Source organism: Zootoca vivipara, chromosome 14, assembly GCF_965207765.1.
Source record: "Zootoca vivipara chromosome 14, rZooViv2.hap1.1, whole genome shotgun sequence".
Lineage (NCBI taxonomy): Eukaryota > Metazoa > Chordata > Lepidosauria > Squamata > Lacertidae > Zootoca > Zootoca vivipara.
The window spans coordinates 10,360,814-10,375,427 of NC_142597.1; the positions used below are offsets into that span (position 1 = coordinate 10,360,814).

Sequence of the window (14,614 nt, forward strand, 5' to 3'; positions counted from 1 at the left end):
GGTGATAAGGGGGAGGGCAATTTTTGGTGTTGCACAGGTAGCTGCTGAAATTGGAGACCCCAAGGTCTCACTGACATCTCCAGTGAAAACAATCAGAGGATGGGACGGATTCTTCTAGGAAACTCACGAGAGCCACTTCCTCAGGTACTAGGTCATGCCAGGTCACAGTGTGACCCGGTACAGTGGTACCTCTGGTTAAGAACTTAATTCGTTCTGGAGGTCCGTTCTTAACCTGAAACTCTTCTTAACATGAGGTACCACTTTAGCTAATGGGGCCTCCACTGCCGTAGCGCCACCACCGTGCAATTTCTGTTCTCATCCTGAAGCAAAGTTCTTAACCCGAGGTACTATTTCTGAGTTAGTGGAGTCTGTAACCTGAAGTGTCTGTAACCCGAGGTACCACTGTATAAGGCAGGTTTCCTGTGCTTCCTGGAGTATATAAGGTTTGTGCATAAAAAACCAGGATTATTATTACAATATTATATTTTTGCCCCATAGGATGAGTCCAGCTTCTTTCTACCTTCAAATGAGACATTTTTGTTCCTCCTCCCATACTTCAAGTGGGCTATTTACCTTTGTGTGTTTAAATTTCCTTTTCTACCATTACACGTCTGAAGTGCATGATTTTTTTTTATAAAAAAATTAAAAACATGTTTTGTTCTTCAGCTGGGGAAAATGCTTCTGTGGAGAGAGGGGAGGGTGCTTGTTGGTGTCACCAAACCCCCCAGCCAATCAGCACTCTGCACAGCCTCTTCGTCTTTTGACTGATGGGACTCATTTCTCCTGAGAAAACCGTGCATGGGATAACAGCATTCCTGCGAGTGTGCCTTCTGAAGCAGAGCAGCTCATGTTTTTATGCACATTTGCCCTCTCCCATGTTTCCTGCAAGTAGCCCCCAACTGGGGTATGGATTTTGTTCTGTCTCTAACATGCAAATGAGGACTAGCTCTCATAACTAATGGGGGGGGGGTATTTAAAAATGTATTTCCCTTTTCTTTCTAGCGAAATGTTTTTCTCCCAGCTTGGATTGGATTAAAAATGTGGCACAGCAGCCAGGACCTAGCTTAACAATGGCTTTGCCGGCTGCATTTGCCCTGTGGGGTTATCAGCTGGCTGCCCCTTCATTCATTTGCATTAAGTAACATATTAATCACAGCGAAGGGTCTGCGCCGGGCTTTCGCGTGGTAGCACAGGTGTGCCCCTGTGTTGCCGTGCAGACTGAAGCGAGCAAGCAAGCGTGTGGCGCATCTGTGGCGTGTGTTTGCACGTGCCTGCTCTCTCTGGCTGGCTGTCTCCTGAGCTGCTACTCTACTCTCTCTCACCCATTCACTGTCTAATAGGAAACAAATCTGCCCATGGACATGCCAGGGCTTAAAATAGATGTTGAGACAGCAGCCTTTCCCCTTCTTCAGCAGCAACAGCGTCAGACAGTAGCAGGAGTAGCAGCAGCAAGGAGAGGGAGAGCAGAGGAGATGGCCGACTAGATCAGACGGAGAAGCCTGCTTTCCCAGCAGAGAAAAATCAGAGCCTTGACAAAGGTAAAGTAACTGGGGCCAGCTGGCTCTCTTGTTGTCTCTTTGTGGCACTTCCATCGCAGGACAGAGCCTGTGGCTTCCTTGGTCTTCCCCCCTTGCGCTGTGCCAGCAAGGAGAGGCTTCTGCCTGTCCTCTCTCCGAGAAGCTGCCATTTAGAAGAAGCAGGCTATCCGATGCTTTGCATGCATGTATGTGGCAGGGAACTGTGGCAGAACTTTGGCAGGATCAAGGCTTGTTGTTGAAGTGGGAGGTCTCAGGCTGCATGACCCTGTGATATTTACTCTCTGCTAACTAACTTATCATCCCAACAGTACGGTGGAAAGAAAACGAGAGCCAGATTCATGCTGATGTGCATATAAGGGTGGGGTATCTATGGGTTGTAGGAGATAGATCCTGGTGTCATAGAAAATGTGCCTCCTTACCAAACACTGATGCCACGCAGAACTCATTCTTGGAGCTGGCTTCTTTCAAAACAAATCCGTGCTTTTAAATGGCTGCTTTTTGGCACAAAAAAAAAATGCCGGGCTGAGAACCAGTGGGCAGGTGGATAATTTTGGAAGGACTGAGGGGGTGGATTTGAGGACTCTGCCTGGCTTTTAGGTTTAACTTGAGCCAGAGACATCTTCTTCAAACTCAGTCTCATTTTTCTGCCTCTGTAAAGTGGGAACAATTGTGGCCTCCCATTGGGAGGACGGATAAAATAAGGGCTCTCGTGCACGATGCATGGGGCACAGGAAACCCTGTGAAAAAGATTGATAACAAGGAGAGAGTTGCGCAGCATGGGAACATGGCTTCTTATTTTGCTTGTGTTATGAGGCTGGGAAGCAAGGCAGACAAAACAACAGGCAGGACTCAGAGGCAATCTCTACTTTCCCCTCTGTAGTGCTCCAGTGGGAGCATTACAAGAGCAGTGCATTGTGTGCAACATTGTGCAGGAAGAAAAGCCTCTCCCTCCCTCCCCCCCCCCAAGCATGTATTCTGAACAGGGCTGCTCCATGGAGAGGAGTGGATCTGTTGCATCTAATCTGATCTTCAACCTGGAAGGCTGCCCCAGCCAATGCTTGATTCTCATTAAGCTAAATGGCCATCGGCCACTGATCCTTTAGAAACACAGCTGCCTTGCTGCAAAAGGCACAGGCCCAAGATGAGCTGTTCCAGGAGGGCCGGGGAACCTGTGGCTCCCCAGATGTTGTCGGACTCCATCTCCCATCAGCCCCAGACAGCATGGCCACCAGTCAGGGATGAAGGGAGTTGCAGTCCAGCCAGATCGGGAGGAATCTGGTTTTCCCATCTCTGTGTTATAGCCCAGTAAGATGTGTTGGAAAAGCTTTATTTCCCTTCACAGCCTCCCCTGCTGAGTTAAGGCACTCAGGTTTCAGACTGGCTGCCACCCTCGAATGTAATCCTTTATTTTGATGTAGCAATGAAGGAGGGGGTTGTTGTTTTTCCTACTCCTGGACCTTCTCATGAAGGGTAAGGAAGAGATGGTGTTTGCACTCAGCTCACTGACCTGAAGTCCCCCTCCTTGAACTGTAAGCTATCAGGGGCTCAAGCAGCCTCCTCCACCCCCCATTTTGTCCACAATCCACAGGCTGCAGAGTCTTTATAAAAGCTGTTCTGCTTTCAACTGGTAAACAAGGGGAAGATAGAAAAACCACCGCCGGGTGTGAGGGCATCCCTGTTTCACTCCCAGACCGATACGGAGGCACAGCTTGGGCCAAGTTCAGATAGTACAGAGCAATATTCTAAACAATTTGATGCCATTCAGAAACTACCAGTCATTTCTGGTGATTCTGTTAAGTGCGTGCGTCTATGTGCACACATTTCTGAACACGATGCAATATCCTCTGCATCGCCGAGTTCAGATTTTTGGTATTATCATACATTTTGCCCAACACCACACCCAGCAGCAAAGACTCCAAAGAAAGCTGTCCTCTTGAAGCAAGTCAGCACCAAAGCGGATGTGACAGAGTGATGGAGCCTACCCTGTTTCTCATATTTTAAGACATACCCATAAAATAAGCCATAGCAGGATTTTTAAGCATTCAAGGAATATAACCCATACCCTGAAAATAAGACATAGTGATAGGCGCAGCAGCAATGCCGGCCGCGGCAGGAGGAAGAGGGAAAAAATAAGACATCCCTTGAAAATAAGCCATAGTGTGTTTTTTTGAGGAAAAAATAAATATAAGACGTGTCTTATAATATGAGAAACACGGTATGCTTTGAAATCAGACATTCCCAGCAGTACTGGAAGAAGACATGTAGCCACCTGAGATGGCCCAGCAAATACCACTGTCTGCTTTTCTTTTTCCTCTTCCTCCTCATGCTCTGTACTTCGACTTTTGCCTCTGCTACAGCAAGGACAGGTGAGTCAACAGGCTCTCTCACCCAACAATGACTCGCTTAGAAGAAGGACCCTACATCCAGGGGTGAGGGATCTTAAGCCCAGGGGCCCAATGAGCCCTTCCAAGCATCTCTCCCTGATCCTCAAAACTAACCCTTTTTTGCGATCTCAACTTCAGAACCTGAGAGCTTTTGCCAGGCTGGAATGTGTCCTTGAACTCTGGAATGGCTCTTACTTTGAGGGATAGAGAGGGATTGTGAGGAAATCAGCCTCCTGTACAACGGTCAATTTTAAATCTGCTGCCCTGCCCACTTTGGCCTCTGGCCTCACCCAGGGTCTATAGGGTCAGTCTCAAACTAAGACCTTGTATCGGGGCAACAGGCTATTTTTCTGGGGCAATGTCAGGGGACCACCAGGGGTCAGCGGAGAGTCTGGTGGATCGGAGCGAGGGCTCTTGGACGCTGCCAGAGCCCCAGAGCCTAGCGCTTGGCAGCTTCCTCCGGATGGTGGGACTGGGGCTCAGGAGGAAGTGCAGACCCTTAGGGATGTTGAGGAGATGAGGTTTCCAGAGGGAGAGCTGCAGAGGGCGGACCAAAGCACTCTAGAGGGGGTGGCTCCAGGAGCTACAGTGCCGGTCCCTCAACTGAGCAGCTCTAGTGGAGGAGGCGCTCCACCAGCACCCTCACCTCAACAGAGAAGGGTTGAAAAGAGGAGGGACCAACGGAGGAGGTTCAAGGTCCCCAGGGGGCTGTGTTGGAAGAGGTCACGAAAGGAGGTGCTTCCGGATTCTGAAGCGGAATAGTACAGTCATGCTTTTTGATGCTCTGTCTTGTACATATGTATATAATAAAACCCTGTAAAAACCAAGCACGGGGTTTGGAGCTGCTTTCTCGTGAGGAAGCAACCAGCACCATTACAGGCAAGGTGTCGAATCTTTCTGAAGTTCAAAGAGCATTTGCCACAGCAGCAAAGCCACGGGTGCCAAGGCCACTTCACCACACAATGCCTTGCTCTGAGTCTAAGGAGTGACTCTTTCTCAGAGTAAGGCATGGGGGCAACAGAGGAGGTGTGGATGGGCAGTGGGCAGCCTAGAGAGGGCATCACTGTACTCCTCTTCCAAGTCCTCTGCCTAATATGTGTCTCAAATGGCCTAAATGAGAGGCATACCTGCCAAGTTGCTGTCAGAGAACTAAGGGACCGGACCGGAAATAGCAGGCCGGAAGTAGCGCTGCCGCCATTTTGGAACTGGGCGGAGCATGCTCAGAAGTGACTTTTGATGCTGCTTTGCCCAGTTCCAAAATGGCCGCCACGCCAGAATAAACCGGGGCAAAACAAAAAAAAATCCGTTTTTTCAGCTAGGAACAGCTGGAAAAACGGGGATTTCCCAGGAAAAACGGGAGACTTGGCAGCTATGATGAGAGGGCTAGCCGTGGGCCTCAGGTTCAATCGCTGGCATCGCTCCACAGGATCAGACAACAGAGGGTGGGAAAGACCCTCTCCTTGGGATTCTGAAGAGCTGCTGCCTATCAGAGTACCAGGGGTCAGCAAACTTTTTCAGCAGGGGGCTGGTCCACTGTCCCTCAGACCTTGTGGGGGGGCCTGACTATATTTTGGGGGGGGATGAACGAATTCCTATGCCCTGCAAATAACCCAGAGACGAATTTTAAATAAAACGACACATTCCACTCATGTAAAAACACACTGATTCCCGGACTGTCCACAAGCTGGATTTAGAAGCCAATTGGGCTGGATCCAGCCCCCAGGCCTTAGTTTGCCTACCCATGGAGTAGACAGCACTGGGCTCGGTTGAAAAATAATCTGACCCAGCAGAGGGCAATTTTCAGTATTCCGAAAGAACTTCCTAAGAGCTGCAGCTGCAATGCTCCCAGCCTCCCAGAATGGGTTTGGCACCTACGCATTCCCCCAACCTGATTCTGACAGAAAAGAGCTGTGAAGAGGCAGGCTGAACATATTCCAAAGTTCAGCAAGGGAGAATCAGACAGATTGATACAACAGCAGCATTTGGATAGGCATACGATGAAGTGACCCCAGGGCACAGTTCCTGAAATGAGAGGTGCCAAAGACCCCTAATGTCCAGATTGTGTGGAGTCTGCCTGAGGTTACTCGGTGGTGAGAGAACAAAATGCTGCACCTTCTCCAGGGAGCACCAGCTCTTTAGGACAACTTCATACATGCTAAAGCTGCATCTTCACTGGGCATTTGCCATTGAATAGTCACACTTGGTGAACTCACTTTTTACAGGGCATGGGCATGAAATCATGGGCAAGGTTATGCATGTTTTTCCTGTTCAACTTCTGTTTGTTTGTTTGTTTGTTTGTTTGTTTGTTTGTTTGTTTTCCAGAGCTCAGAAAAGCTACCCTTTTTTAGCTCCATGGAATAGCTGCACAATTTCTGCAGGTGTTCGTGGACTATTACGTTGTATTCTGACCAGCTATGGCCTTCGTAGATTACTCTAGCCATTTCCTGCAGTTTGACCCATGTCTCCTAAGAGCAACTCTAGCATTTTAACCCACCCCCCTTTTCCAAACAGCATTGCTTTTATATCTAACCACCCCACCCCGGCCCTTAAATTGCATTGGGAAAGGATAGCGATTAGGGTGTATTTAGCCCTGTTTCAATGCACAGTAGTCCTAATGAAAAACCCCGTCACCCACAAAGCTTTGGGGCTGGAGAAAGGGAGACTGCCCACTTGGCAGGACATGTTACAAGTCGCTGTTCCACTTCTAGCTGAAAGCAAAACAGCAACAGTTGGGTGTTGCTAAATTATCCACAGCTGGAAAGCACCCTAAGACATTGGGGAAAGATTCCCAACTGTGGCCCTGGTGCGTTTCGGCTCAGATTATACCCCAAGTGTCACTGTGCAGAAGCAGAGCAATTCAACTCGGCAGTTTTGAGAGCCAGGAAAGTGAGCTTCAGGTTATGTAGGAAGGTGTCTTGGGGACCGGATCAAACTCTTTGTCCATCTAGGCCACTGCTGCCTACTCTGACTGGCAGCAGCTCCCTGTGGTCCCAGGCATGGAGGGGAGCTTCCCATCCACCTAAGACAGTGATGGGCAACCTTTTGAACTTGGTGTGTCAAAATTCGCCAAAAAAACCGAGCATAACTCAGGTGGTGTGTCACTTTGAGATAAAAAAACCATAATTTTGTAATATTTATAGTTTAAATAACAAAAATGTATAATTGTAATATATAACTGTATTTAATAAACCAAAAACTAATTATTTAATAAACCAAAAACCCCTTATTTATCACAAAGTGCCCAGAGTTGTTGAGCTTTTTTGGGGGAGCTGCTGACCAATGTTTGGGAGGTTTTCCTGGGGTGTGTGCAAAAGTTGCTTTGCTTTTGGGGGGGCGCTTTTTGGGGGGGAAAGAGAACAGAAATAAATGACGAATAATACGTTCGCTGGAACTAACACGCAGCACCGACATAGTCCGCCAAAGCGCCAAAAAAACCCAGCACAGAATGGGTTAAAAAACCAATCTATGGCTACCAGCAGCAACAACAACAACAACAACAACAAAGGATCCTGGTTTTAACAGCGGAGACAAGCTCTAGCGGAGACAAGCTGTAGGAGGAGCAGGAGAACAAATGGGGGGGGGAACCAACAACAACAGCACGAATGGGCCGATGGGGCGCGTGCCAGCAGTGAGAGCTTTGCGTGTCACGTCTGACACGCATGTCATAAGTTCGCCATCACTGACCTAAGAGATCCTTTCAGCTGGCGACGCTGGGAATTAAAACAAGGACATTCTGTATGCAAAAGTCATATTATTTCCACTGCATGACAGTTCCTCCCTAAATAGAGCAGAAATGGGTTGCCTTTTCCTCCTTGGGTTCCTTCTCTCTCCCCTCCTAGTGGAAAATCAGAGCTCCCCTAAATACCACAAGAGGACCCAAGTGTGTGTGGAGGTGGGTGAATAATTTGTCTTTTCCCTTGTCTTGTAACGGGGTCAGTGCCAGGGTGGAGATATCTTGATTTTTGTTTTTCTTCTCCTCCAGCTCCTGGCTGTCTCTCTACAAAGCTCCTGGCACCTGCCAGCCTCCCTCATTACTATTCTAGCCTTGGCAGCCAGCCTCTGATCTGGCAGAGCTGTGCTGGACAAACATCGTTTTGAAGGAAGGCAGCAGCTGAGCTCATCCCAATCCCAACTGGTCAGGAGATGCCAGCTCAAAAGCTGAGGGAAACGCCAACCGGCGTTTTTTCCTCCTCTGCACATGTGAATTTCTTAAAAGTCGTGTAAAATGATTGAATGCCCATTAATGAACACTAAAGTGGCAGCTGGGTTTCTTCGCTTGTCTATTTGAACAAGAAAGCAGGTTTCAAATTGCCCAAGTACACGAGCAATCCAATGTAGAGTCAGGCCCCATATGCACTACACATTTAAAGCAGGATCATACCACTTTAAACAGCTTCCCCCAAAGAATCCTGGGAACTGTAGTTTGTTAAGGGTGCTGAGCGCTAGGAGACTACTATTCCCTTCACAGAGCTACAATTCCCAGAGTTTACGGGGATGTAGGATTGATTGTTAAACCACTCAGACAATTGTGGTTCTGTGAGAGGTACAAGGGTCTCCTAACAATTCCCAACCAAAGTCCCTTACCAAACTACAACTCCCAGGGTTCTTTGGGGAAAACCATGGCAGTTTTAAGCAGCTGTGTTGCTGCTTTCAATGCCTGGCACTGAAACAGAAAAAGCCAGGCAGGAGCAAGCAGACAGAGTTAATAAATGCCAAACTCACCGGGTTCCTGGAGCTCAGGCTGTTGAGCCCACAAACTAGTAGTGTTTCAAGGTCAACACAGCTGCCAAGCCCAATTTGTCCTTTCGAGATCATCCAAAACAAGATGTTATCCAAGTTCCCTCTTTACCACAGACCTATTTTCCTATTCCCATCCCTATTTTATTCTGCCTTTCTTTCTTTTCTTTTGCAAAAGGCCTTGTAAAATATGTCAGAGAATGCTTATGAAGCCCATGCCATTCTGGAAGCCAGACAGGAATGTTGTGGCCAGACTGCTCACAGGAGTGAGTCACTGGCACAGGGGTGTCTTGCCCATAGAGGCAAGTGGCACGGGGCACCAGGGTGCCAAGTTCTGGAGGGTGCCAGGGAAAAGGCGGAGGCTGGTCGTGTAACTCGGTGCTCTTGCCCCATCAAAGCACTGTAACTCGGTGTTCTTGCCCCATCAAAGACTCCTTGCTTTAGCTTTTTCCATTTTTAACAGGATCGGGAAGGAGAGACACCGAGTGCAGACAATCCACAGGCTGGATGTGGTGCTGCTAATACCCCCTATGCTTCTCTTTCAGCTTAGAAACCGACCGTGGGTGGTGGTCGCAGCAGAAACACTGCCCCGCCCCAGCCCCCTCAAGAGGCCCGGGATGCAAGGGGGGGCTTGGCGGCACCAATGTCCTTCTTGTCCCGGTTCTCCCGGAACGGATCCAGGGCTCCCAGCCGGCGGATTCACGATGACACCGTCAGCCACCCCGTCCTCAGCATCTTTGAACTGGAGAGGCTGCTCTACACAGGGAAGACAGCCTGCAACCATGCTGACGAAGTGTGGCCAGGACTCTACCTAGGAGATCAGTACGTACTGGCCCAGATGTTGGGATCAGACCCTGTCACTGTGGGGTGGGGGCAGTGGTGGGGAGGAGGTCTTGTGATCTGCAGCTGCTAAGGAACTGGAGGGTATGCATGACATTGCCTGCTGTCAGGGACTGGGCAGAGGAGGAATGGTGGAGATTGCCTCCCCATCCTGAACCCTCCAGGGAGGAGGAAGAGGAAGACAGTATAGATTTACAACAGGGGTTTGAGGGAGGTCACAGCTCAGAGGCAGATGAGGGGGAATGTTGAGAAATAATGGGAAAGGAGGAGGCAGGACCGGAATGGCAGCTGGCTGGCACGGTGTCTTTAGAAAGCATTCCAGACCCCCGATCTGGCATAACCTGGTGAGCCTTAAAAGTAGGAGAGCAAAGAGCTCCAGGCAGAAAGCATGTAGCAGTACCCGTAGAAGTGTCAAATGAGGAAGTGGGAGAGACGGGGGGTGGAGATTCACTTGGGACAATGCCATTATCCAAGAGGCTGGGTTTAATAATAATAATAATAATGAATAATAATAATAATAATAATAATAATAATAATAATAATACAGTAATAATAACTTATTTCCACCCTGCCCATCTGGCTGGGTTTCCCCAGCCACTCTGGGCAGCTTTCAACAGAACATTAAAAACAGAATAGAACTTCAAACATTAAAAACTTCCCTAAACAGGACTGCCTTCAGATGTCTTCTATAGCTTCTCTCTGTAATATTGAAATAAAAAAGGATGGTAAGAAACTTTTCCTCGTCTTTATACTTTCCTGGGCAACTAGCCAGGAGATGCTGACAGCATCCTGACACCTACAGAGGGACAAATCTCCATTTCTCTCTGTTTCTCATGTTTCCCATCCTAAGGTTCGTTCCACCCCTTTTCTGTATCCATTTGAGTTTTCTGTTTAAAAGCCTGCATGAGCATCCTTACTCCTTTAGATGCACACCAGCCAGTTGCACTGAGAGGGTTGCTTAGCAAGCCTCCCTGCTCCATCTTCTTCCCCCCCATGTAGAGATATAGCTGCCAACCGCCGGGAGCTGGCACGCCTGAACATCACCCACATCCTCAATGCCTCGCACAGCAAGTGGAGGGGAGGGGCTGATTACTATGAAGGCACTGGCATCTGCTACCTGGGCATCGAGGCCCACGACTCGCCCTCTTTCGACATGAGCCCCTACTTTGATCCCGCCGCTGACTTCATCCATAAGGCGCTGAGCAGGACTGGAGGTGAGCCCCTGGCGGGAGGTGGCTTGATGGCCCAACTTTTTGCAGAACTGAATAGCATTGGTGAGAGTTTCACGTTGGGGGGACAACAATCTGGATGGAAGTAGGACTGGTGCCTGTGAGCACACTGTCATGGGATTGGTATGCTGAGATTCTTCCACATATGTGGTGGACCTGTAAAAGGGTAGAAGAGTATTGGGAAATAATTCATAATGAATTGGAAAAATTCTTTAAAAGTACTTCCCCCCCCAAAAAAAACAGAGTCCTTTTTGTTGGGGATAATTCAGACGGAAATTCCCATGTGTCAAAAAAGGTTATTTATGTATGCCACTACTGCGGCCCGTGTTTCATTAGTCCAAAAATGGAAAGCGAGTGAGGTCCCATCTAAAGAAGATTGGCAACTTAAACTGATGGACTATGTGCAGCTTGCAGACCCAACATATAGAATAAGAGAACAAGAAGAACATACGTTTAAAGAAGCTTGGAAAATGTTTATTGAATATATGGGGGGAAATTATGTACACTTGAAAACGTTGGCAGCATTAAGATAAATGTAAACAAGTGTAAACAAGTTTTGATGGATGTAATAATGGAGTACTGAATGGTTTAGCTTATGAAAAATATGCAGGGATTTATTATGATATGAAAAAAGGAACCATGGAAAGAGAAGAAGGGAAGTCATTGACATTTTTAGGTTGTTTAAATGAATATTTTAAATTGTAAAACAGAAAATTTAATAAAAATTACACACACACACACACACACACACACACACACACACACACACACACACAAAGAGAGATTCTTTCCCATGGTGAAAGAGAGATTGACTGTTACACCCAGACCATATTCATAGCATATATTTAAAGCGCATGGCTTCCCCCCGCCCCACCCAAGAATCCTGAGAACTGTAGTTTGTTGCAGGTGCTTGAAATTGCAGCTCTGTTCGTGGAATCGGGTTCCCCTAAAAACTCAGTTCCCAAGAATCTTGGGGGAGAAGCCAAGATCACTGGGTGATCTTGGGCCAGTCATTACCTTTCTGTTTGAAGAAGAAGAAGAAGAGTTTGGATTTGATATCCCGTTTCATCACTACCCTAAGGAGTCTCAACGCGGCTAACATTCTCCTTTCCCTTCCTCCGGCACAACAAACACTCTGTGAGGTGAGTGAGGCTGAGAGACTTCAGAGAAGTGTGACTAGCCCAAGGTCACCCAGCAGCTGCATGTGAAGTAGAGTTTGCTCTACTTCGCAGGCTTGCTGTGAGGAGCAAGTAGAAAGGGAGGACTGTGTGCTGCCTTGAGCACCTTGGAGGAAAAGCTGAACACAAAAGTAAAAAGTCTGTGAGTCAGTGCGCACTTACCTGAAAATAAACCCTGCTGATCATTGCAGGATTTATGTCTGCCCCTGCATAGCGTAGAGGAGACATATTTTTCAGGGAGTTTGACCAGCTGCCCCCACAACAGGCTCCCTCATTGGAGCTTGGCTCCAGCACGCGAGGGAGATGCAGAGACAGCTTCCTCATGCAACGGCTCAATGCCGCCAGCCACAGCTCCACCCCCGGGTCAAGCCTGACCCGGGGGTGGAGAGAGGCTGCGGCACACAAGGAAGATGGCAGGCATCTTCGTCGTGCCTGGCTGCAGTTCTGCTACACCGCTGGTGCATCATATATTTGTTTTTGATGTGTCTAAACTGCCCATCACCCTGATGGATTCCAGGGCAGTGTACAGCAAGGAAAAGATGTACCAGTAAAATAGAGGGCTTGTCCACACTTCTCCTTGCCCTGTGTCTAGAACACATGGGCCCAAGCAGTTTTCCACTTGATCCACACAGTATGGCCATTGTCCTGCGGGAATTGGGGACCTTTTTCAGGCAAACGGCTACAATTCCTCCTGGGAAACTTTCCAGGGGCCATCTGCCAATGGTGGGTGGGGCCAGCTGCAAAAGTAGGTGGAGCAACCATGCAAATTTTACCTTTGTGTGATAAACTACTTTCTACACACACACACACACACACACACACACACACCTCTCTCTTTATTCTCCATCCAGGGATGCTAGAGGCATGATCAGAGTTCAAGGATACATTCTGACCAAGTGAAAACACTCAAGGGAAGTGAAAAATAGGACATGAGGAGAGTCCTGAGGGCCAGATAGTAACGCCTGGAAGGCTACATGTGGCTCCCGTTCTTGAGGTCCCTCACTCCTGTGTCCTGAACCAAATGAGGATGGAAAGATAAGGTTGTGCTGGGGGAGGGAATCTTTCTAGGGTTGTTTAAATTGGTGGCATCTTTGCTGAGGTACACACCCTCTCTAACCTTACGGGCCATAAATGCCTCAGCTGCCATTTGATATTCAATGGTGCACTTTAGCTACTCTCAGATAGATAATGGTTTTAATGCGGTTGGGAGCTCTTCAGATTGCAACCTGCATTACTTCAGTTTATTCTGAATGTGTTTAGTCATCCCTACTGTGTTTGGAAGGCAGGGAGCCTCCTGCTCCTTCTGCTGAGTAGGGCCCTGGACCTCTGCCCCCAAGTCCAACCCTGATGGCAACCCTGTCAACACTTACTTTGTATACCTATATCTAACACATCTATATCTCCCCTTTCTTCCTGCAGGAAGGATCCTGGTTCACTGTGCCGTGGGGGTGAGCAGATCAGCCACTTTGGTCCTCGCCTACCTCATGATTTACCATCACTTGACCTTGGTGGAGGCCATAAAGACCGTCAAGGACCACCGAGGCATCATCCCCAACCGGGGTTTCCTACGTCAGTTGGCTGCCCTGGACAACTCCCTCAGGTTGAAGCAGAGGCCATGAGTGGAAGGGCCGGAGGGAAACAATGTTGGAGCCAATCCTGAGGCATTTCCAGGTCATAATTGGGGTTCTGGTATCCCTGAACTTCCACAGTTCCTGCCCTGCAGAAACCCAAGGCCTACAAGGCCTCTAATTCCTAAAGTTAGCTTCAGGTGTCAGCCAGAGGTTTCCAAGAGGTTTCCAAGAGGCAGAGAGTTCCCCAACCCCCCCTCTCCATTTCTCCCTCCTTTGGGAAGCCATAAAATGGGGCTCTTCTTGATATCAAGTCTGAACCTCAGACCAGGGGAGCCTTCAGCTGCCTAAATCCCCTCGGAGTCCTGTGTGGTGTGGCCTGTTGCTCCCCGTATTTGCTTTTAGCCTTTGTTAAAATGCTTGGGTAGTTCCCTAATGTATTTTAGCTGTGAGAATAAAGTCCTGCAGAGACTAAATGCACCAGAGAATTTTTCAACCCAACAGTGATGGGCAGTTATGGGACAAGGGAAGAATAGGGTTGGTTACTGCTAGAGAGCCATGCTGCTGCTGTCTGGGGTGGGGTGAGGAGTAGTCCCAGATCAGCAACTGCCCAAGGGTCCCAGGAACTTAGAAGGGCCTTTCACTAGCGTAACCCAGCTGCACCCCAATTCATCACCCTCTCTATCAAGCCCCCAGGTGCTTTCCAGTCACAGGTGCTGCTGCTGCGTCTTTTGAATGGGAGCCAAAATCAGCTCCCATCAAGTTACCCAAAATCTAATGCCCTGGACCACAGATTTGTAAAATGTATTGATTTCACAGCATAGCTGTCAAGTTTTCCCTTTTCTTGCGAAGAAGCCTATTCAGCATAAGGGAATTTCCCTTTAAAAAGGGGAGAACTTGACAGCTATGTTTCACAGCTCTATAGTCTGAGTTGATCAGTAATTCTGTTGCAACCACTACAAGCAGGGCTGGGCCCTGGTTGCTGGGCATGGTCAAGACCATGAAAAGGGGCTGTCTAAAGCCTGGCACTGGCTTGGATGGAATGAAGTACACAGAGCACTGTTCTTAGTATTTTTAACCATTCTCCCATCACTTAATGAGAAAAGAAACTGCATTCAGAAATTGTCAATGGGGAGAGAA

At 48.3% G+C, this 14,614-nt stretch overlaps 1 protein-coding gene across 4 annotated transcripts; it reads left to right on the plus strand.

Annotated features, from left to right (window-relative positions):
* Positions 1–1,425: 1,425 nt before the first annotated feature.
* DUSP26 (dual specificity phosphatase 26) lies at positions 1,426–13,950 on the plus strand. Of its 4 annotated transcripts, none has more exons than XM_035139856.3 (5): positions 1,426–1,538; positions 7,762–7,814; positions 9,205–9,481; positions 10,499–10,713; positions 13,326–13,950. In XM_035139856.3, exons 3-5 carry the CDS (start codon positions 9,303–9,305, stop codon positions 13,523–13,525), a joined length of 594 nt encoding a protein of 197 aa, XP_034995747.1. In that variant the 5' UTR covers positions 1,426–1,538; positions 7,762–7,814; positions 9,205–9,302; the 3' UTR covers positions 13,526–13,950. The 4 variants fall into 4 exon arrangements, with proteins under 4 accessions (XP_034995747.1, XP_088514393.1, XP_034995746.1 ...); XM_088658267.1 differs by having other exon boundaries at positions 9,210–9,481; XM_035139855.3 differs by lacking the exon at positions 7,762–7,814.
* Positions 13,951–14,614: the final 664 nt, after the last annotated feature.